The sequence below is a fragment of the Delphinus delphis genome, chromosome 6 (assembly GCF_949987515.2).
Source record: "Delphinus delphis chromosome 6, mDelDel1.2, whole genome shotgun sequence".
NCBI classification, from domain to species: Eukaryota; Metazoa; Chordata; class Mammalia; order Artiodactyla; family Delphinidae; genus Delphinus; species Delphinus delphis.
Window position 1 is genome coordinate 5,296,051 of NC_082688.1, and position 23,561 is coordinate 5,319,611.

Here is a 23,561-nt window from a genome sequence, read left to right on the forward strand (position 1 = left end):
AATAAAAAGCAGAAACAAAAGTGTTCATATCCATGGAAGGTATAATTGTTTCCACAGAAAGTCCAAGAAATAGCTACAGACATATTATTTGAAATGAGTCAGCCAAGATGCTAGATTCAGTCAACATACCAAAAAATCTAGTACATTTCTATATACTATATCTAACATAAAATAAAGTGAAATTTAAGGAAAAAGCCCCCAGCATTATAAAAGCATCAAAAATATCAAACTTAGGAATAAATCTAACAAAAGATGTGCACGTCCTCCATGCAGAAAACATTTAGAAAAATTAAAGACCCAAATAAACATACGCCATGTCTAGGAAATGAAAGATCAACACTGTACAAATGTCAATTCTTCTAAGTCAATTTAGAGATTCAACACAATCCCCATCAAAATCTCAACTCTTTGAGGGCTGAGGGTGGTAGAACTTAACAAGGCAATTGTAATATTAATATGGAAACGGAAAGCACCAAGAAGAGCCAGAACATTCTAGATCATGGGTCAGCAAACTACAACCATGAGCTAGCTGCGTGCTTTTATAAATAAAGTTTTACTGAAGCATAGGCATGCCCATCTGTTTACATACAGTCTGTGGCTGCTTTCCTATTACAAGGGCAGAGTTCACTAGGTACCATAGAGACTACATATTTACTACATATTTACTATCCAGCTCTTTAAGAAACAGTTTGCCAACCCATACTCGAGACTGTAGAAACTTCTGTGATGATGAAATGTTCTGTCTGCATTTCCCATTACAGTAGCCACTAGTCACGTGTACCTAGTGAGCACTTGAAATGTGGCTGCTGGGATTAACTGAATTTTTTACTTTATTTAATTTTTATTAATTTAAATTTGAATAGGCTACCATATTGAACAGCATAGCTTTAGGATTTAGGAAAAAAACCAGTATTGAGACTTATTTTAGCACCAGTTAATTGAGGCAGAGTGGTGGCAGTGGTTTCTAATCAGTGTACAGACCATCAGACCTACAGTATAAGGAAAACCGATTTACAACAAAGGCGGGCACTAAGCGGGGAGGAAGAATCTTCACTAAACAGTGTTGGGACAATCAGATATCTAAATACAAAAAAATGACATGAGAGCCATACTTTGTATCATACACAAAAATCAATTCCAGATAGTATAAACGAAATATGGTCTACCCATGCAATGGAATACCATTCAGCAATAAAAAGGAATGAATTACTAATACATGATACACATCATGGGTGAACCTTAAAGTTATACTAAGGGAAAGAAGCTAAAGCAAAAGACTACATGTGATTCCATTTATACGCAGTTTCTAAAAAAGGCAGTTCCACAGAGCAAGAAAACGGATCAGTGGTTGCTGGGAGCAGAATAGGAACTGATTACAAACAGCATGAGGCAACTTCTTAAGTGATGGAAATGTTTTAAAACTGGAATGTGGTGATGGTTATACAATTCAGTAAATTTACCAAAAATCGTCAAACTACACACAACAGGTGAATATTATGATACGCAAATTATACCTCAATAAAGTTGTTTAAAAAATCAATTTCAGGTAGATAGCAGATCTAAATTTGAAAGGCAAAGCATTAACATTTCTAGACAATAATAAAGGTGCATACATACTCTTGTTACCTAGAGGTAGAGAAAGATTTCTTCAACAGAACAACAGGAACTGACCATAAAAGAAAGGCTGAAAAATCTGTTTTAAAATTAAGAACTTCTCTTTGCCAAAAGATACTAAGAGGCTAAAAAGCAACAAAGTGAATAACTACAAACTCGTATAACCAACAAAACGCTGGTATCAAGAACTGATAAAAACTTTTACAAATCAGCAGGACAGATTATCCAACAGACAGATGAGCAAAGGATTTAATCAGGCACTTCACAAAAGAAGATACCCAAATGGTAATTAAATACATAGAAGGGTGACACCAGCAGAATTAAAAGGAAAAAGATTGATAATATCAAGCTTGGCAAGGCTGTGGAACAGCTGGAATATTCATACACTGATGGCCAAGTGTGACTTGCTACAAGAGAACTGCACGCAGAATCTGAAGCTGAGCACAGGGACAGAGTACGAGACACAATTCCACTCGGAGCCACAAGACCACATAAAAGACATACACGTGTACCTCAAGGGACAAGCACAAGAATGTTCAGAGCAACATTCTACTATGTTACAGCTAAAAACTGCAAACAGTGAATGTCCACCAAAAGGAGAATGGATAAACAAATGCAGTATATTCATACACCGAAGCAACAAAAACGAACAGCTACATGCAGCAACATGGATGACTCTTAGAAACCTGATGTAGAGTAAGAGAAACCCATCCAGAGAATAAATAAATGGACTTCCGCAGTATCCAAAGCCCCAAAAACAGGCAAAACCAAATTACGGTGTTTGGGGAGGCAAGCTTAAGCAGTAAAACTATCAAAAAGGAAAAATAAAGGAGACTAAGGAGGACAGCGGCTTAATGCAATGTACAATCCTGAACTGGATCCTGATTTACCAAAAAGCTTGGCTACGCGTGCTGAGCCCGCGCCTAGAGCCCATGCTCCGCAACAGGAGAAGCCACCGCAATGAGAAGCCCGCGCACCACAATGAAGAGTAGCCCCTGCTCGCCACAACTAGAGAAAGCCCGCGTGCAGCAACGAAGATCCAATGCAGTCAAAAAAATAAAAATTTCAACTCAAAACATAGTTTCAAAGAAAAAAGCAGTTATAGGCACTAGAGCAAAGCACGGTTATGCCTAAAGTTGCATCTAACAAATATTTCTTTAAAAGCAGATTCAGGTAATTATATAGACAATTTCATGACAAAATATTTATCAGGTATATGGCTTCTTTTCAGCAAGTGTTTTTAGCCATCATTCCCTAATCTGTAGGTTTTTTTTCTTCTTTCTTAGAACATCTTTTTTTCAAATGCAGCCTTACTCAAAACCCCATATCAATCAGAAAAGTAAAGCTTCTCTAGGTAAAGCAGAGGCTAGGACCCCTGGAGCCAGCTCAGCTTCCCCCAAAACCCTTGAGAACCACTGCCACAGAACCTAAGGACCACAGAAAACACAGTGTAAACGCCAGAATAACTACCTTGAACTGCTTCATTGACCATGTATAAGCTGCTTCTTACCCCAATATTCAAATGGATCTCTGTCTCCCATCAAGAACAAAAGGAAAACACACACACAGACACACACACACACACAGACACACACACACACCATCCTACTCCCACACCATGTACTATATGGTTTATCCTAAAAATTCAGGACCAGTTTCCTCTACCTGGAGCAGTAGATCTCACCGGTGGGGTCTTCCTCTTGGCCAAGAAGTTTCTCAGCTGTGCCTGTTTCACGGGGGACAGTTTAGCTGCAAGAAATTCATGAACCCATAAATGCGTAAGACTCGGTTTTTAAGATGTCAGTAGATGAAAGAGAACAAAGAGTTTAAAGACCGGGAAGAACTCATTTACCTGCGACTTTGGGCAAGGGTTTGGTTTGAAAGTCTATGGTTGTTTTCAACAAAGCATTGCGCAGGCTTTCGAGGTCACTGTCAAAACTGAAGTAGGATAGTGTTACACATGAACCAACTACGACCTGAGAAATCGGGGTGGTGGTGGTGGTACATTATCCTCCTAAACATAAAGGCAAGATGTGAGAGCATCCCAATACAGAAATGGAAAATCTGACCAATCAAGGAAATTAATCCAAGAGGAAAGAGATCCCAGTCTCAATATTATATCCGAACCCCAGAGCAAACACACCACCAACGGGGCTCCAGCAGGAAGGGCAATTAAAATCTACACGTTCAGCCTAAAGGCAGAAACACGAGACCACCTTGGTAACTTCGGGGGTAAACTGTCTAACTGCAGGGTCTGAAATCTCCACACTCTTGCAAAATGATAAATCTGAGCTTCAAGACAAATTGGTCAACCTAATCCTGAGAGTTAATTTTCAACTGAACAATAATACGGTGACTATAGCGTCTGCTATCATCTAATGAGCATCTGTTTCATCAGGCACACTACTAGGTGCTTTAAAGACTCAGTTTTAAACTCTCCAGTAATGCCATGAGGCACGTACTGTTAGCCCGACTTTTTGGCAAAGGAACAAAGGATCAGAGAGGGTGAGGAATCTGACCAGGCTCACACAGGTGAGAGACAGCAGAGTCACTTTCAAAGCCACATGTGAACCATTCTAAGACTACTCCACCTAACTCTATTTATTCGTTCATCAAACCACATTTATTGAGTGCACGTGGCATTAACAGGCCCATCCTCCTGCACACCTGTGAGTGCTGCTCTGCGAGGGGACATCCAAGGGAAGGCCCCACTGGGAGGTTTGGTTATAAAGACGGAGCTGCTGGAGACTATCCACCAGGTGATTCAGCCTCTTCCTCTGTTGGTTGATGATTTCCCGGTTGTTGGCAAGGGTGTTAAACAGCGTCTCTCGCTCTGGCACAAACAGGCGCCTGTTGAGAGCAAGGAGGAAAGAATTAAATGTGAATGGTTCAAGTAAAGGAACTCCCCACCGAATGGAAAAAAAAAAACTACAACTGTAACAGTGAGAAGACTGAACTGGAGAACCACTAGTGGGAAAGAAACATCAAGAAATTATTAGAACGTAAAAAGGGGATGAAAGCCTAACGAGGATAAAGTGTAAGGAGGAAAGAGTAGCTTAGGATGTGCAGGACCGGGCCTGCAGCAGAGGACAGCACAGCCAGACAGAACCTCAGATGGGTTCCAGGGAAGAAATGGGGGAAAATTCATCCAGTTATATATTTAGGATATGCATATTTCTCTGTATGTAAATTATATGAAATAAAAAGAAAAAGCCCAAGGGTACAGGCAAATCTAGGGAGTCAGTCATTTCTTCAGAGTGCTGTCAAAAAAATACCTAGAAACAAATGACAATGGGGACACAATGACCCAAAACCTATGGGATGCAGCAAAAGCAGTTCTAAGAGGGAAGTTTATAGCAATACAAGCCCACCTTAAGAAGCAGGAAACATCTCGAGTAAACAACCTAACCTTGCACCTAAAGCAATTAGAGAAAGAACAACAAAAAAACCCCAAAGTTAGCAGAAGGAAAGAAATCATAAAAATCAGATCAGAAATAAATGAAAAACAAATGAAGGAAACAATAGCAAAGATCAATAAAACTAAAAGCTGGTTCTTTGAGAAAATAAACAAAATTGATAAACCATTAGCCAGACTCATCAAGAAAGAAAGGGAGAAGACTAAAATCAACAGAATTAGAAATGAAAAAGGAGAAGTAACAACTGACACTGCAGAAATAAAAAAGATCATGAGAGATTACTACAAGCAACTCTATGCCAATAAAATGGACAACCTGGAAGAAATGGACAAATTCTTAGAAATGCACAACCTGCCAAGACTGAATCAGGAAGAAATAGAAAATATGAACAGACCAATCACAAGCACTGAAATTGAAACTGTGATTAAAAATCTTCCAACAAACAAAAGCCCAGGACCAGATGGCTTCACAGGTGAATTCTATCAAACACTTAGAGAAGAGCTAACACCTATCCTTCTCAAACTCTTCCAAAATAAGCAGAGGGAGGAACACTCCCAAATTCCTTCTACGAGGCCACCATCACCTTGATACCAAAACCAGACGAGGATGTCACAAAGAAAGAAAACTACAGGCTAATATCACTGATGCACATAGATGCAAAAATCCTCAACAAAATACTAGCAAACAGAATCCAACAGCACATTAAAAGGATCATACACCATCATCAAGTGGGGTTTATTCCAGGAATCCAAGGATTCTTCAATATATGCAAACCTATCAATGTGATAAACCGTATTAACAAATTGAAGGAGAAAAACCATATGATCATCTCAATAGATGCAGAGGAAGCTTTTGACAAAATTCAACAACCATTTATGATAAAAATCCTGCAGAAAGTAGGCACAGAGGGAACTTTCCTCAACATAATAAAGGCCTTATATGACAAGCCCACAGCCAACATCATCCTCAATGGTGAAAAACTGAAAGCATTTCCACTAAGATCAGGAACAAGACAAGGTTGCCCATTCTCACCATTCTTATTCAACATAGTTTTGGAAGTTTTAGCCACAGCAATCAGAGAAGAAAAGGAATCCAAATCGGAAAAGAAGAAGTAAAGCTGTCACTGTTTGCAGATGACATGATACTATACATAGAGAATCCTAAAGATGCCACCAGAAAACTACTAGAGATAATCAATGAATTTGGTAAAGTTGCAGGATACAAAATTAATGCACAGAAATCTCTGGCATTCCTATACACTAATGATGAAAAATCTGAAAGGGAAATCAAGAGAACACTCCCATTTACCATTGCAACAAAAAGAATAAGATATCTAGGAATAAACCTACCTAAGGAGACAAAAGACCTGTATGCAGAAAATTATAAGACACTGATGAAAGAAATTAAAGATGATACAAATAGATGGAGAGATAAACCATGTTCTTGGATTGGAAGAATCAACATTGTGAAAATGACTCTACTACCCAAAGCAATCTGTAGATTCAATGCAATCCCTATCAAACTACCACTGGCATATTTCACAGAACTAGAACAAAAAATTTCACAATTTGTATGGAAACACAAAAGACCCCGAATAGCCAAAGCAATCTTGAGAACGAAAAACGGAGTTGGAGGAATCAGGCTCCCTGACTTCAGACTATACTACAAAGCTACAGTAATCGAGACAGTATGGTACTGGCACAAAAACAGAAAGATAGATCAATGGAACAGGATAGAAAGCCCAGAGATAAACCCACGCACATATGGTCACCTTATCTTTGATAAAGGAGGCAGGAATGTACAGTGGAGAAAGGACAGCCTCTTCAATAAGTGGTGCTGGGAAAACTGGACAGGTACATGTAAAAGTATGAGATTAGATCACTCCCTAACAGCATACACAAAAATAAACTCAAAATGGATTAAAGACCTAAATGTAAGGCCAGACACTATCAAACTCTTAGAGGAAAACATAGGCAGAACACTCTATGACATAAATTACAGCAAGAGCCTTTTTGACCCACCTCCTAGAGAAATGGAAATAAAAACAAAAATAAACAAATGGGACCTAATGAAACTTCAAAGCTTTTGCACAGCAAAGGAAACCATAAACAAGACCAAAAGACAACCCTCAGAATGGGAGAAAATATTTGCAAATGAAGCAACTGACAAAGGATTAATTTCCAAAATTTACAAGCAGTTCATGCAGCTCAATAACAAAAAAACAAACAACCCAATCCAAAAATGGGCAGAAGACCTAAATAGACATTTCTCCAAAGGAGATATACAGACTGCCAACAAACACATGAAAGAATGCTCAACATCATTAATCATTAGAGAAATGCAAATCAAAACTACAATGAGATATCATCTCACACCAGTCAGAATGGCCATCATCAAAATATCTAGAAACAATAAATGCTGGAGAGGGTGTGGAGAAAAGGGAACACTCTTGCACTGCTGGTGGGAATGTGAATTGGTTCAGCCACTATGGAGAACAGTATGGAGGTTCCTTAAAAAACTACAAATAGAACTACCATATGACCCAGCAATCCCACTACTGGGCATATACCCTGAGAAAACCAAAATCCAAAAAGAGTCATGCACCAAAATGTTCATTGCAGCTCTATTTACAATAGCCCGGAGATGGAAACAACCTAAGTGCCCATCATCCGATGAATGGATAAAGAAGATGTGGCACATATATACAATGGAATATTACTCAGCCATAAAAAGAAACGAAATTGAGCTATTTGTAATGAGGTGGATAGACCTAGAGTCCGTCATACAGAGTGAAGTAAGTCAGAAAGAGAAAGACAAATACCGTATGCTAACACATATATATGGAATTTAAGAAAAAAAAATGTCATGAAGAACCTAGGGGTAAGACAGGAATAAAGACACAGACCTACTGGAGAACGGACTTGAGGATATGGGGAGGGGGAAGGGTGAGCTGTGACAAAGCAAGAGAGAGGCATGGACATATATACACTAACAAACGTAAGTAGATAGCTAGTGGGAAGCAGCCGCATAGCACAGGGATATCAACTCGGTGCTTTGTGACTGCCTGGAGGGGTGGGATAGGGAGGGTGGGAGGGAGGGAGACGCAAGAGGGAAGAGATATGGGAACATATGTATATGCATAACTGATTCACTCTGTTATAGAGCAGAAACTAACACACCATTGTAAAGCAATTATACCCCAATAAAGATGTTAAAAAAAAAAAAGAAAGAAACAGAGGAACAGCACATGATTTAGCAGCAGGGGGGGTCACCCACCCAAAAGAATTACAAGAAGACAGGGAAAACTGTCCCCCTTCTTTCTGGTGACAAGGTAGTTAGTTCAACATATATTTTTAACATGCATTTCAATAGGGTACAAGGTAATATTTAGAGAAGGGCCCCAAACAGAGAAGTGCTAGAAAAATAGTACAGATTTAAGAATCTGAACTCTACAGAAAGGGAACTTAAAAAAAGCACATTATGGGACTTCCCTGGCAGTGCAGTGGTTAAGAATCTGCCCGCCAATGCAGGGGACACGGGTTGAGCCCTGGTCCAGGAAGATCCCACATGCCGGGGAGCAACTAAGCCCACGAGCCACAACTACTGAAGCCCATGTGCCTAGATAGAGCCCGTGCTCCGCAACAAGAGAAGCCACCGCAATGAGAAGCCTGCACACCGCAACGAACGAAGAGTGGCCCCCGCTCGCCGCAACTAGAGAAAGCCAAAGTGCAGAGGGGAAAAAAAAAAAAAAAGCACATTAAGTAGAAAATCCATGGGGGTTGTTTAAAGGAGAAGAAAGAACCTGGCTTCTCTGTTTGCATCATGCACTTTTTATTGTTTATTTTCATTTTTAAATTTTTTATTATTTTATTTTATTTTATTGGCCGTGCAGCTTGTGGGATCTTAGTTCCCCGACCAGGGATGGAACCAGTGCCCCCTGCAGTGGAAGCACTCAGTCTTAAGAACTGAATCGCTAGGGAATTCCCCATCATGCACTTTTTAAAAAGCCAACTTATTAATTAGCAAAGAGAAGTCCAACTGTCAAGCAGAGCAGAATGTTCTCACTGTCAGGTCAAGCCATTCTCTCACATGGGGAGGAACATGAATTCAGAACCAGGGGAGTAAGCTCTGAAATCTCTAAAGGGGCCCAACTGCCCACGGGGACAAGTGCTCCAGGCCACAGAACCTTCCCCCTGCCGGTGTCTGGAGGATCAGTGTTCACCTCTGTCCTCCCATATCTATGCTCCTCATGTCGGGCACAAAGCCTTTTCTCCACGTTGTGGAATATAATGTATTAAATTTTGTTTACTGAATTTTAAACACCTTCTAGCCCTGCCCCTGACACAACACCCAGGTTGCCCCACTTAAAAGTCTGTGACCTCACGGCTTTGTAAACAAGTGAATAGACCATTTCCTGGTTTGTTTCCTTACAAGGCTAATCACATTAATCAAGTATAGGTGTTTCAGAAATCTAGCATTTGGAGGGCTGACCTGGTTTTCACATTTCTTGTGGGCACCTTACTGCTTTCACAATGTACTGCATTCTATTCCTTCTGGAAAACACGAGGCATAAAACCAAATATCCACGGATGGAAGATCAGGATAGAAGATTTTCCTCTACCTCTGTTACCACTCCTCTTATCCTTTTAGTTACCCATACTAATTAGGAATGTTTCCTCCAAAGGAAAATTTGGAATATACAGAAAAGTATAAAAGAAACATTCCTCTCGATCTCGTCTTGCAGGTGTAACTATGAGTATTCTGACAGATTTATTTCCAGCCTTTTCTACATTAGACCTCCACAATGAGGCCACCTAGTATGATTTCATGTCTTACCTTTTTCATATTTTATACCTAATAGTTACAGAATTATGTATCTTGTACAGTTCATGTAACACAAAATATATTTAATATGATTTTTTTGAGAATATGAGATTCAATGGCTACACAGTATTCTGCATTAAGAAAAAAATGTGACCAGATTTATTAGCCACTCCTCTAACTTTTGGGTAACTAGGTTGAATCCAATTTTTCACCCTCATAAACTGCGCTGTAATATAAACTGTTCTATGTAAATTATTGTGAATATTGCTATTATTTATGTAGAACAAATTTCTAGATGTATAATGACTGGGTCAAAGGGAATGAACCTTTGTAGGGTTTTTTATAAATCCTCCTAAGTGATCTTTTAAAAGGGCTACAGCAATTATCTACACAGTGGATGAGAGACCTCGCTCACTTTTGTTTTTTCTTTTGTTCCAGATGCCGATCCCACTCCAAGTCTAGAACATCATTCACATCTTGGACAGCAAATTTCACATACTGATGAAGGCGCCGAATTTCCTACAAGAAAAAAATGAAACGTCAAAATGACTCAGTTGTCCAGTAGCTTGCAGGAAGGTGTATCAAAACAGTTAAAATGACTCTGAAGTCTTTTTATACTGAGAACCATAATGAACAAGGAAAACGTAATAGGCTTTAATACAATATTAGAATGTTATAACTCAAATGAAAAACAGCAACTCAACCTTTTAAAGCGTGTGACAGAGAGGTGGTGTGAAGAAAAGGCAAACAGAAAGGGCGTATCGGCCTAGGGCCTCTAGGGAACCAATGTTCTTGCTTAGTTCTCATTTTCAGCTCCTGTAAAGTACCTCCACACGGCCCAGGAATTTTCCACTGCACTCTGTTACTCCGACAGGGCACCCATTTAGCTTCTGCTCTCCCACCCCTGAAATTAACTGTAATACAGACCAAATTATTCTACAAAACAGTGCTGAAAATACTTCTGCACCTATCTATTCATAGAGTAGAACACATAAGTCATCTCACCAGTGGGGAAAAACCCATTTCTCAAAAACAAAGAATAGCATCAGCACTAGAAACTCAATTTGCCATTATTAAAAGTCTTACCTATTAATTCATTTTAGGCCTGCAATAATTTTCTTTAAATATTGGTCCAGTGTTAACCTTCATGGCTATACCATTTGACTCTCAAAAACTAAAAAAATATAGCATTTCATTAAACGTGTACAAATGAAGACAATGTACTTTACAGTGGAAAACACTCTTTACATCTGTACAAAGATCTTAATGTGTTTAACTGTATTTTCAAAATTATTTTCGGATAAGGGTATGTGTCCTAACTGAAGAAGAAAATGTCACGTAAAGAGAGCCAGGCTGATTCCAGGAAGCAGCAGTAACCTTAGCATCAAATACAAATTTCAACTCAATGCTCCATGACTACAGGGAGGCCCTTTACTGTGGACACTTCAAATGTGACCATACATGTGCATTAACTGATCTTGTTTCTTCTGAATGCCCTCCCAACTTTGTCTGCCAGGAAAAAAACTTTTCTTTTAAGGCCTATCACAAATATTTTTCTGTGGCTTAGCTGCGCCCCCACCTGCAATCCCACAGCAACACACCCCACGTTATATTCACAAGTCGATCTTTCTGCTGCTGCTAACCCAGCTGTAGTGTAGCGTTGAACAGCATAGGCTGAGCCAGACCCCCCAGGCTCCAGGGTCCAGCATAGGCTCTGAGCCAGACCCCCCAGGCTCCAGGGTCCAGCATTTATTAGTGGTGAGACTTGGGTAGTTCCTGTGTCTCTGATTCCTTATCTTTCTTTTGTATATGGTATGCATTCAATAAATGCTAGCTATTATTATCTACTTAGCACTGTGGAAAAGAGAAAATTATTTCCCTTGAATGGGGAAAGTGGTTCACCCAAAGCTGAATTCTTTTAGTTTGCACACAGAGCAAGGCGTGAAAAGGCACGTAGGAAGAAAGAGTGACCAGATTCAATGTGGAGGCCTGTAATGTGATGAGTGGTAGGCAGGTGGTCGGCACTCTCTGCTAAGAGGGTTACCATCCCCAGGAGAAGGACACACCTAGGAATACCTCAAGGGTGGCAGGACACAGCAGGGGTTCCTCAACCTTTCTGGGAGGCCTCCACTTCTTTCATTTTCCTACTGTCAGTATGCTTACCAGGTGTGGGATGGAAATGACAGCAACAGTAGAGTCTGCAGCCTCAAATCCTCCGAGGCAGGAGGGGGTTCACCACACTCACAGGCCCTCAGGTCCCAGGTGAGGAAGGCCAGTGCTGCCACCCCTGCACCCTTTCCTACCTGATTCTAGGGAAATGCAAGGTGGTGGGAGATGACCCCTACTAAAGCTGTGATGCAACAATTTTGAATAAATTGAAAGATGGAAACAAAACTCAGATTTCGCTCAAAGAGAATATAGGAATAATTAAGAATGAGAAAAGTAACTTTGCTAATAGTTACAGGAAGGAGCCCCGGCAGGTAGAAGTTTCGATTCTGGTCCCACTCTTACTAGTATCAACATTACCTTGGGCAAGCTCCTTAGCCTATGATATTCCAGTTCCTTATCCGTACAATGGGATCAGTAACTCTCACCTTGCAGAGCAGCAGGTTTTGAAGACTAGAAATAATGTATTAAAAAACACCTCACAGGGCTTCCCTGGTGGCGCAGTGGTTAAGAATCCGCCTGCCAATGCAGGGGACACGGGTTTGAGCCCTGGTCTGGGAAGATCCCACATGCTGCGGAGCAACTAAGCCCGTGCGCTACAACTACTGAGCCTGTGCTCTACAGCCCATGAGCCACAACTACTGAGCCTGTGTGCCACAACTACTGAAACCCACGCGCCTAGAGCCCATGCTCCGCAACAAGAGAAGCCACCACAATGAGAAGCCCGTGCACCGCAACGAAGAGTAGCCCCTGCTCACTACAACTAGAGAAAGCCCGCGTGCAGCAAAGAAGACCCAATGCAGCCAAAAATAAATAAATAAACGAATACATTTATTAAAAAAAACAAACAAAAACACCACACCTCACAGGGTACTTGGGTACTTGGTGCCCAATGAACAGTTGCTAGTTTAATAATTATTATTCCTGATTTGATTTCTAAATGTATCTTTTTCAACAGCTACTCTCTACCAATCTTGAGGTTTAATTAAGAATTACGTTTTTGTTTAATCCAGAAAACCTTAAGTGGGAAAGTGGCATTTTCTTTGTGGCGGTGAAGGGAGTCTACGCCAAGTGGGTCAACACTCGCAGGAAATGAACAACTTTACAAGCAGCTGGGCAAGCCTGTACCTCCCAAAGGAGTGCCTGTCTAGGAGTCTGTTCTCAGCAGCTCTGGCGGGGCTCTCCTTACCTGGAGCTGAGCCTCACTCCTGGGGTCCAGCGGCCTCTTATAGAGCAAGTGCAGATACCCAGAGTCACGGTTTCTCTCATTTTGTTCTCTGGCTTCTTCAACACCAGCAAAGCCCTCAAGTAAAGTTGTTTTCAGGGTACTTATATCTCCATGAAGAGACTAGAAAAGGTATGAGGATGAATTGATACAAAAGTTATTTCCAAGAAATAAACCTTTCTTTCTAGATCAAGGAAGGTGGTATTTCTCAAATATTTAACGTGATGAACATATGAATATAGCAAAAAGTGAATTTTACTGCTTGGAAAGAAAGATACTAATGCTCATTTTTTTTTCCTTCCTCACTAAAAAAAATACATACTCTAATGATCAGAAACTCAGGAAATAAGATAAGTACTGTAATCCTGCCATCTAAAGATGATCACTGTTAAAACCGTGGAGAACTTTCCTCTTTCTTTTTTTTAATTTTTAAAAATTTTATTGAAGTATAGTTGATTTACGATGTTTCAAGTGTACAGCAAAGTGATTCAGTTATATATACATATATATATATATATATATATTCATTCTTTTTCAGATTCTTTTCCATTATGGGTTATTACAAGATATTGAATATAGTTCCCTGTACTATACAGTAGGTCCTTGTTGTCTATCTACTTTACATATAGTAGTATCTATTAATCCCAAATTCCCAATTTATCCCTTCCCCACCCTTGAGAACTCTCCTCTTTCCAAGTGTGTTACTTAAGACCAGAGCTCTGGAGTCAGGCAGTCTGAACTGGGATCCTGGCTCTATAACTCAGTAACTGGGTGGCTTTGGGCGAATTACTTCATCTCTCTAAGCCTTGGTTTCCTGTTCTTGCAAAACAAAAAGAATAATAGTGCCTACCACACAGAAAAGCTGTGAGGATTCAATGAGATAATATAGATATGCCTGGCACATAGTAAGTAGTAATAATTGTAACACAGTAAATAAATAGTTAACAACAAATATTTGTTATTTTTATACTGTATATGCTCTTAAGTATCCTGCTTTTACTTTAAACCTAACAATTTACTATAAAAAACAGTAAATTTTCTCCTGTAAGTGACCCACAGTATCTTCATTAAAGTCTGCTTTTATACCAAGAAAAAAAACTGAGTAAATTTTCAAATATATCTAAACTAGGGCTTCCCTGGTGGCGCAGTGGTTGAGAGTCTGCCTGCCGATGCAGGGGACACGGGTTCCTGCCCCGGTCCGGGAAGATCCCACACGCCGCAGAGCGGCTGGGCCCGTGAGCCATGGCCGCTGAGCCTGCGCGTCCGGAGCCTGTGCTCCGCAACGGGAGAGGCCACAACAGTGAGAGGCCCGCGTACCGCCAAAAAAAAAAAAAAAAAAATATATATATATATATATATATATATATATAAACAAAATTAACAACTAGAATAAACTTTTATAGAGTGCCCTGTGTCAATAGGGTAGAAAGTACTTATTATTCCATTTTCCACATGAGAAAACTAAAACATAGAATAGCTGGAATAATTTGCCGAAAGTCACATAATTTATTATTAAGTGCTAAAGGTAGGGTTTGAAGTCAGGCATTCCTAGGTAAACCACTCATCCACATAAAAAACAACACTGGTGGTTCTTGAAGAGAGAAAATATATATATCCATGGGGTATTAGGACAACAATTTGCAAATGTGCAATTCAACTTAGGAAGAATATCAAAACCACAAACCTCTGTGGTCTCTTTAATCTCCAAAAGAAAGGTGTGCAGGTCATCTGATTCTGTTCGCAGCATCCTCATCTCCTCAGAAGTGCCCACCTGGAAACAGGCTTTGGAGGTTCGGGCTTTCAGCTCTTCCAACTCCTTCTGAAAGTGAGTGATCTGCAGAGGCCACAGATGAGGACACGGCTCAGGCTGAATGGCGTGGCAGTCATGTCGCTGCTCCCGGGCCCACTAACAGCACAGACTCCCGGGACAAGCCAAGGCTCAATGCCAGAATAAAACAGTCACGTATGAGTCCACACTCAGAGCCAGTCAAGTCTCCCTATCAGAGCTACTTCTGGAAAAATCTGCAGGAACAAATTTACCTCCTCCCCGATTCCAGCCATCACAGGGTCTGACTCTTTCCACTGATGTCCCTGCTTGTCTGTAACAGGAGGCTGAAGTGATTTTGCCTGAAATGAAAGGCAAAGGTTTTGAAGTGCACCCCACCCCCCAAGTGATGGCTTCCTGGAGCAGGTGGCTCAGTGTCTATCACAGGTGTGGCGCTCTCACAATACCATCACTGTTCCACCACTCACTCTTTTGAACCCGTATTTACTGGGCACCTTCCTGGTATAAGATATGCTCTAGGGCTTCCCTGGTGGCACAGTGGTTGGGGGTCTGCCTGCTGATGCGGGGGACGCGGGTTCGTGCCCCAGTCCGGGAGGATCCCACGTGCTGCGGAGCAGCTGGGCCCGTGAGCCATGGCCGCTGAGCCTGTGCGTCTGGAGCCTGTGCTCCACAATGGGAGAGGCCGCAACGGTGAGCGGCCCGCGTACCGCCAAAAAAAAAAAAAAAAAAAAAAAAGATATGCTCTAGATAGAGGTAAACAAGGTAGACGAGGTCCCTACCCTCATGGAACTCACAATCTACTGGGACAAGACATATAATAAGAGGCAAACAACTCAGGTAATTTCAGCTAGTGATAAGTGATACGAAAAAACTAAACAGGAACATATAGAGAGAATAAAAGTGGGCACTGCTTGACATGAGACAGCCCAAAAGCCCTCACTGATCACTGCCTCTGCACTGAAACCTGAAGAAAGGGAGAAAGCTATGGAAAGCTCTAGGGGAAGCACCTCCAGGCAGTGAGAAGAGCAAGTGCAAAGAACCTGAGGCAGGAAACACTTTGGCAAGTTTGAGGCAAAGATATAAAGTGAATGTGGGCACATCAAGTCAGGGAGGGAGCTGGGGGCAGGCAGAGGCAGGTCGTGTAAAGCTATTCCAAGGAGTCTGGATTTTATTCTAAGTGTGTTGGAAAAGTACTAGCGGAGTTTTAGGAGAGTTTAAACTATTCTGATTTACAATATTAAAAGATCCCTCCTACTGCTAAATAGAGCATGGATGACAGTGACAGGTAGGAAAAGAAGTAGGAAGAGGAGTCAGGAGGCTAATGAGGGAAGAGATGATAATGGTCTGAAATACGATGTTAGCAGGGGACAGAGATGTGGATTTATGACATATGACACATCACAGAGCAGAGCTGGCAAGACCTTTGCTAGTATGGACTGGGGGAGGTGCTACTAAAGAGAGGAATCTAGGATGACTTCTGGACTGGGGGTAGAGCAAACTACCTGGTTAGTGCTGCTTACTGACATGGGAATACTAGAAAAGGAACAGGGTCTGGGGAAGACGGAAATCAAGGATTCTGCTTTGGAGATGTTATAACTTGAGATGGCTTTCAGATTATTTGATACCTACAGCAATTAACACATGGAGAGTTTTCAGACTGCATAAGCATTCATTAAAACAGCTTTATTTCATAAATGCCATGTGTCATGCTTTATGCCAAAACCTACACCTGTAAACTGGCCATTTACTGTGGAGCCTGTACAGGTGTGTGCTGGGGGCAGGAAGAGGTTGACTGGGAGAGGGACAGAAGGAAAAGACATGACTCCTGTTCTGAGGACACTCAAGTAATCAAGTGGGAAATGGACAGAAAATGCTCTTTAAGTTAAACCATAAAAATAAATGGAGATGACAGACTGCAGATCTAAGTATGAAAAGTAAAATAATAAAACTTTCAGAAAACATAGGAAAACATCTTTTTTTTTTTTTTGCGGTACGTGTGCCTCTCACTACTGTGGCCTCTCCCGTTGCGGAGCACAGGCTCCGGACGCGCAGGCTCAGCGGCCATGGCTCACGGGCCCAGCCGCTCCGCGGCATGTGGGATCCTCCCGGACCGGGGCACGAACCCGTGTCCCCTGCATCAGCAGGCGGACTCTCAACCACTGCGCCACCAGGGAAGCCCAGGAAAACATCTTTTTGACCTTGGAATAAGAAATGATTTCTAAAACAGAACACAAAATGCACTCATTATAAAAGAAAAATTGATATGTTGAATTATAGTAAAATTAAGAACTGTAGTCATCACAAGACACCACAAAGAAAATGTAAAGGCAATTCAGAGAATGAGAAAGTATTAGTATTTGCATTATACGTATGTGTTTGCACATGCATGTGCATATCCAACAAGGAACGAACTCTTACAGGTCGGTAAGAAAAAGACAACCCAAAAGACACCCTGTAAAAGAAGACAGTCAAATGGCTAAGAGTCATATGAAAAAAAAAAGCTGAATTTTACTAGTCATCAGGGAAATACTAATCAAAACCACAAAATACAACAACAATAAACAATGAAAAATACAAAGGCTGGCGAGGATGTGGAGCAGCTGAACTCACATGCTCCTAGTAGGAACGTACGGAAGAGGAACATATGAGTATTCTATGACCCAACAATTCCACTCCTAGGTAACTGCCCAGCAAAAAGGCATACACATATTAACCCAAAGACGTCAGCTAGCATGGTTATAACAACACTATTCACAATGACTTAAACCCAGAAACTACTCAAATGCCTGTCAAGGATGGAAGGAAACTTGTAGTAGAGTCGCCCAATGAATTCCATACAGCAACAATGATACAGAACAATCTCACAAACATAATGTTGAGCAAAACAGTCAGACACAGGAATATATACTGTATGATTCCACTTTACAGAAGGTACAAACAGGCTAAACTAAGCTATGCTATTAGAAATCATATAGTGAGACCCGTTTGGCAAGAGTTGTGACCAGAAAGGTGAACATGAGGGGGACTCCGGGACCCTAGTATGTTCTATTTCTTGATCTGGGTGTTAGTTACCAAGGTGTATTCAGCTGGTGACAATTCACTGAGGTGGACGTGTGTCACATGTATCCCTTTTTACCCCCATGTGTATTCTATGTTAGTAAAAAACTAAGTAACTAAAATAAACTGAGTTGTTATGGAAAGAAAAAGAAAAAGAAGGCAGTGGGTAGATTTCTTGGTTACTTCGGGAATGAGAGAAAAAAATCAGGTGCTACACCACAGTCTTCAGACATAAAGAGAATTCAACAAATGGAACATAACATGGATAAGCTCAGGAACCAGCAGAGAAAACAATTCTAAGACTCTAGGGTTGAGATAAATGGCTTTTATGAGCTCACATTACAAATATTCAAAGATCATACTTTGGTATTTCCTATCACATAATCCTATATACTATTTCAAAGGTGTGAATTCTAAAACACAAAAACCCATTTTATAAACATGTATGTTTTGGGCAGTAAATTAATAAACACAGCATTGTAGGTTGAGTTTAAACATACCTGGGGAGAGCCTGACTTGGCCACTGGAGGGGTTATCCTGGGTGATTTCTGTACCGTTGACGGCACTGCACTTGGACTACCCTGAGCAGACCGCCCTGCTAGAACAAGAAGTCAGTTAAAACCAACAGTATTTATTCCCATTATTTCTCCTATCACAAACATCCTTTCCTCAAATCTAAAAAAAAAAAGTTTCTCATTGTCCCTAGCCCCCGTTTATGATCTTTGTTACCAAGAGTGACACCCACAGTTCCCAAATAACTAAAAAACACATATTACATTTTAAAACGGGAAACTCCTTTGTAAAGCAGGTAGAACTGGAGTGTCTCTGATCATAGGTGTGTGGATGGTGTGCAGGCCCAGGAGGCTGCCCACTTGGCCCATCCTTACTCCCCACAGAGGCTCCTGATGCACCTCTGGGAACTGGGGGCAAAGTTTAAAGACCACCAGAACAGTAATCCCCATCACCCTGTAAGAACTCACAAGGTCTTCAGGACCCTCCTGGAAGCCTCTAGGACAAGTCTTGCCCTGTTGTGCATTAGAATCACCTAGGAGTTCTTTAAAAATATACACCAAAACTCATACCCAAGCCTCATCTCCAGAGAGCCTGATTAAACGGATAGGGAGGGGATCCCCCACTGCGTCCAGTGTACAATTGGGATTGCAATCCAATAATGCAAGACCCACCAAATTGTAAGAATTAAATATGTCAATGGGGGTAGGGAGATCTGGGTGGTAAGCGGTGGAAACGGAGAAAATGTACGTGTGTTACGGTACATCTCCTCTCTCCCAAACTGTAAAGACATGGGGAAAGACTAAAGGAAGGCTTGTTAATTTTTTGGGTCACAGACAGGTGCTTTTCAGAATTTGATGACAAGTCTCAGAATGAGGTGACTTTGGCAAACGCCACAAGGCAGCTCTTTCTCCTGAGCAATAGGTAAGAGAGATTTCAGGAATTTCACAGCTCAATGCTTGCTCAATATCTATCAAGATAAAATGATTCCTGACGCTCAAACACCAAAAGGCTACCCAAGTAGGTCTGGCTCGGTATTACCACTGGAATTCACAGAAGCAACCAACTTAAAAACTGAGACAGATCTGACAAACACCTTCCCAACCATGGGAGCAAACTGACATCACTTACGTCAGGACAAAAAGAAATGCTGTGATGTGATGCACATCACCTATGTGGTATTACTGCTCAAAATGTTTCATGCGAATCTCACCATGTGGAAACTCTCAAATCCAAACTGAGGGACTGTCTACAAAACTAACTGGCCTGACCTCTTCACGAATGTTAATGTTGAGAAAGACAAAAACGGTGAGAAACTGGTTAAGACTAACAAGACAAAATCGGAACGTAACATGTGGTCCTTGAGTGGCTCCTGGATTGGAGGGAGGGAAAAAATGACTACAAAGAACATTAAAAGGACAACTGTGGAAATGCGAATACCGGCTGTAGACTGGATTACTGTTAAATTTCCTCAGTGTGACAATGTATTGAGTACCCTTATTTTTAGGAAACATACTGAAGTTCCTAGGGGTGAAGTGTTTCATGTCTGCGATTAACTTTCAAATGTTTTAGAAAAAAATTACATTAAAAAGGAAAGACATAAAGCAAATGGTGCAAAATATTAGCAAGTGTTGACTCTCAGGGAAGGGCATGGTATTCAGAATATAAGTTATGCAACCTTTCTGTAGGTTTGAAGGAAGAAAGAGATAGGCTGGGAACATTTACTCATGGGGTTTTATAACGCACTTCAACTTGGCTATAATCATTATTCCCATTTATGATCTCTATTTAATAAATTTGCTTGCGGTAGGGCTGAGTGTGAAAACCCAAAGACAGTCATCAGAGGAAATAAGCATAAAGCCACCATAGGCTCCTTCTCCTCTATGTGGCTTAAAGACTTGCTCTGTGACTGACCTTCACGTAGGGCAGGCTCTGCATGAAGATAAATGTCCCACAGCAAGATGGAGACAGCATGGCAGCACTGAGGCCACTGTGAACCTTCCCAATCCAGAGTACAAAAGCCACAGAACTTCAGTGTGAGTTACAGGAAGCAAGAAAAAGGATTTAAACAACAGTCCTTAAAAGTAAGGATTTTTAACTTGGGAAAATTTTTTTTGGCCGTGCCGTGTAGCTTACAGGATCTCAGTTCCCCAAACAGGGATTGAATCCGCACCCCTGGGAGTGAAAGCGCGGAGTCCTGACCACTGGACCGCCAGGGAAGTCCCACAGCTTGGAAAAATATACATCTGGGAATTCAGGATTGAGCTCTAAAGCAGTTTGCTTAAAATCATACCCGATACTGAGGAAGAGACCGAGGACTTGGATGACAAGGAACTGGATGATGCCGAGAGAGGTGCAGGGTGGCTGAGAGGTCCAGAGGATGCTGGCTTGGAGACCGAGGAGAACGGCAGCATTGAGGGTGAGCTCTGTGAGTTGTGAACAGGAGCAGAGGTGGCCGCGGCCGTGAACCTGAAAATGGAAGCCCGAATGGATCAAAATGGCCTGCTGCTGTGAGATCCTTTCACACTGGTCATGAGCGATCATCAAAGGATAACTTACTATCCATACGTTTTTGCCTTCAGGAAATGCAAACATTTAGCTATTTCTTATAAAAGGTGAAAGCTGCATGAAAGCATTTATCATCTGCTTATTTGGAATGAAAAAGTCAGTGAAAATATCTAATAAGTACTTAACATGATGATGAAACTAAGTTTATCACGGCATAAAACATTTATTGTCGATTCTATCAAGCTGAGTAAAGAAAGAGGGTGGGACTCTACTGGACTTAGGAGAGTTTAGTGCTCTCCCTTTGCCAAGGAAATTACTGAGAACTCGTTGTGGGGTGATCATCTCTGGGGAATGAGGAAGGAAGAGGAGAGCAGGTCACCCTCTTTGGGATGCTGACCATCTACTGGGCAGGGGAGGTAAGTTCCACCTAACGAGCAAACGTCTGTGAACGATGTAAACAACAGCATCAGATGACTGGTCAAATAAATTATGGTGTGGCCACAAAATGGAATACTAGGCAACCTTTAGAATGAAGTGGCTGCGTGGCAAATTTAATATGAACAATGACAGCGGCCAGCAGCCCCTTCACAGTAATAAGAGATAATACAGAAGAGTGGGGGAAAACTGGTAGCGTTTACACTCAATGGCTATCTTAGGAAGGGTTACAAGGTATAAGGGATTACTTCACTCAAGAAGCTTACATGCTAGTGGTGAGAACAAAACAAGCAGATAAAGAAGTAAAAAGTAAGATATGAGTGAGTTAGTAGGACCCAGATCTGGAGGAAAGTGGAATACCACGCTGAAGTGTTTGGATTGTACTCAAAGAGCAATGAGAAGCCGCTGGGGACAGTCATCTGATGTATTTACAATTTCACAAGATCACTCAGTGGCTATGTGGAAAACAGTTCAGAGAGTCAAGAGTGGACACAAGGGAGAAAAAGGACTAGAGAGATTCAATTTCCTTAAGGGATATATAGTCTGTATTGCTTCATTTTTTAAAAGTAAGGAATACCTCCTACATTTAAAACCTGCAAAAGCAAAACAAGCATTTAAATATAAACTTCTAACAGTTAAAAAAAAAAATTCTAAGAGACATCTCTGGACTCTGTCCACTGATGAAATGCAAACCTTTATGTTGTTTGCATTTTTACCATTTGCAAGTATTACTATGGGAAAAAGGACAAGAAAATCTATTCAATAACTCCACTCACAGCGACTCTATTTCTAGTGAACAAGCAGCGATATTTCTACCCATCAAACTTTGTTACCTACTTTTCGCTAAGGTTGACCTTGACTGCAGAGGCTGATGGTGGGAAGGTGGGCTTCATTCCTGTGTTTGGAGCAGACACGCTTGGCACTGGTGTGCTTTCCAGGGTAGGCTTAAAACCCGACGATCCAAAGGAGAATGAGGCAGCTGAGGGTGCCATGGGAGAGGCCGCAGGGGTGAGCACGAGGGAGGCTTGAGGAGGAGGAACAAAAGAGAAGGAGGATGCTCCAGGGCCCAAGGCTGCTTTGGAATTGTCAGAGGCACTGGAACACGGAGGGGCCTCCCCAGTGACAGAACCAGATGACTTCAAGGATGAAGAACCAAAGGAGAACACAGCAGGGGCTCCCACGGCGGAAGGCAAAGAGAAGGTGGAGGTGGGAGCAGCCGGTGATGAAGGCAGAACGGAGGCAGGAGCTACGGCTGCTGCCGCATCGAGCTTCTGCGGGGCCTGAGAGGAGGTGGGAGTAGTAGGAGTACTTCCTGCAATGGGAAATATGGAGAAAAAGGAAGGGAGAAGTTAACCCCGTAACAGTGGAGGTCCACATCACAGAAAGCAAGTGGGTTTGTGGAAGAATGAAGCCAGAAATAATGGTTCTCGTTCCACAAGGGAACAAAAAAAGGGAAATGGAGTTGATGTTGGACTTTCCACAGCAAACATTCCATATGGTAAGATGTCTAAAACTTTGAAGGAAAAAGGAAATGCAAAAAGACATTAGACTAATAGGACTTCATGAACACCCACTTGAGTAATGTAGAAAAAATACACTTCTCAATGTTACAGTGAAAAATAAGTTATTCTGCAATATTTTATTATCAGGAAAAACCTTTAATTCAGACTTACACCTTATAATAGTCACTAAAATAACTCTAGGTTAATTAAAGATACACACATATACAAAAGCATATATATAACTATATCTCAAAACAAAGGAGGCAAAAAGTGAGTTGTCTCTTAGAGTCTATCAACTTGATAAACCTAAAAGTGACCCCCCCAAAAAAAACACAAAAGATAAAGATTTGACTATGTACAGAAATAGTTATACAACCAAAAGGTATATGAAAAAAAATTTGCAGCAAATGACAAGTAATATGTTTTATTTTTTTTAAAGTTCATACAAATTGAGATTTAAAAAAATTTGAGACTTTAATAGATATAAGCTGGGAATCTAATGCATAAAAAGAAAATAT

The 23,561-nt window shown here is 41.2% G+C and overlaps 1 protein-coding gene across 4 annotated transcripts in view; it reads right to left on the bottom strand.

Moving 5' to 3' along the window:
* NUP214 (nucleoporin 214) overlaps positions 1 to 23,561 on the bottom strand; it is a 100,976-nt gene that overhangs the window by 57,931 nt on the left and 19,484 nt on the right. For 3 of the 4 annotated variants that reach the window (XM_060013957.1, XM_060013956.1, XM_060013954.1), the window contains exons 12-21: positions 22,379 to 22,853; positions 20,892 to 21,067; positions 18,589 to 18,686; positions 15,286 to 15,372; positions 14,930 to 15,079; positions 13,210 to 13,368; positions 10,270 to 10,373; positions 4,282 to 4,464; positions 3,467 to 3,552; positions 3,280 to 3,363 (exon numbers count right to left, since the gene is read on the bottom strand). In XM_060013957.1, the coding sequence (XP_059869940.1) occupies positions 3,280 to 3,363; positions 3,467 to 3,552; positions 4,282 to 4,464; positions 10,270 to 10,373; positions 13,210 to 13,368; positions 14,930 to 15,079; positions 15,286 to 15,372; positions 18,589 to 18,686; positions 20,892 to 21,067; positions 22,379 to 22,853 (1,602 nt within the window). The remainder of the gene's footprint in view (positions 1 to 3,279; positions 3,364 to 3,466; positions 3,553 to 4,281; positions 4,465 to 10,269; positions 10,374 to 13,209; positions 13,369 to 14,929; positions 15,080 to 15,285; positions 15,373 to 18,588; positions 18,687 to 20,891; positions 21,068 to 22,378; positions 22,854 to 23,561) is intronic. The other variant, XM_060013955.1, reaches the window with a different exon arrangement.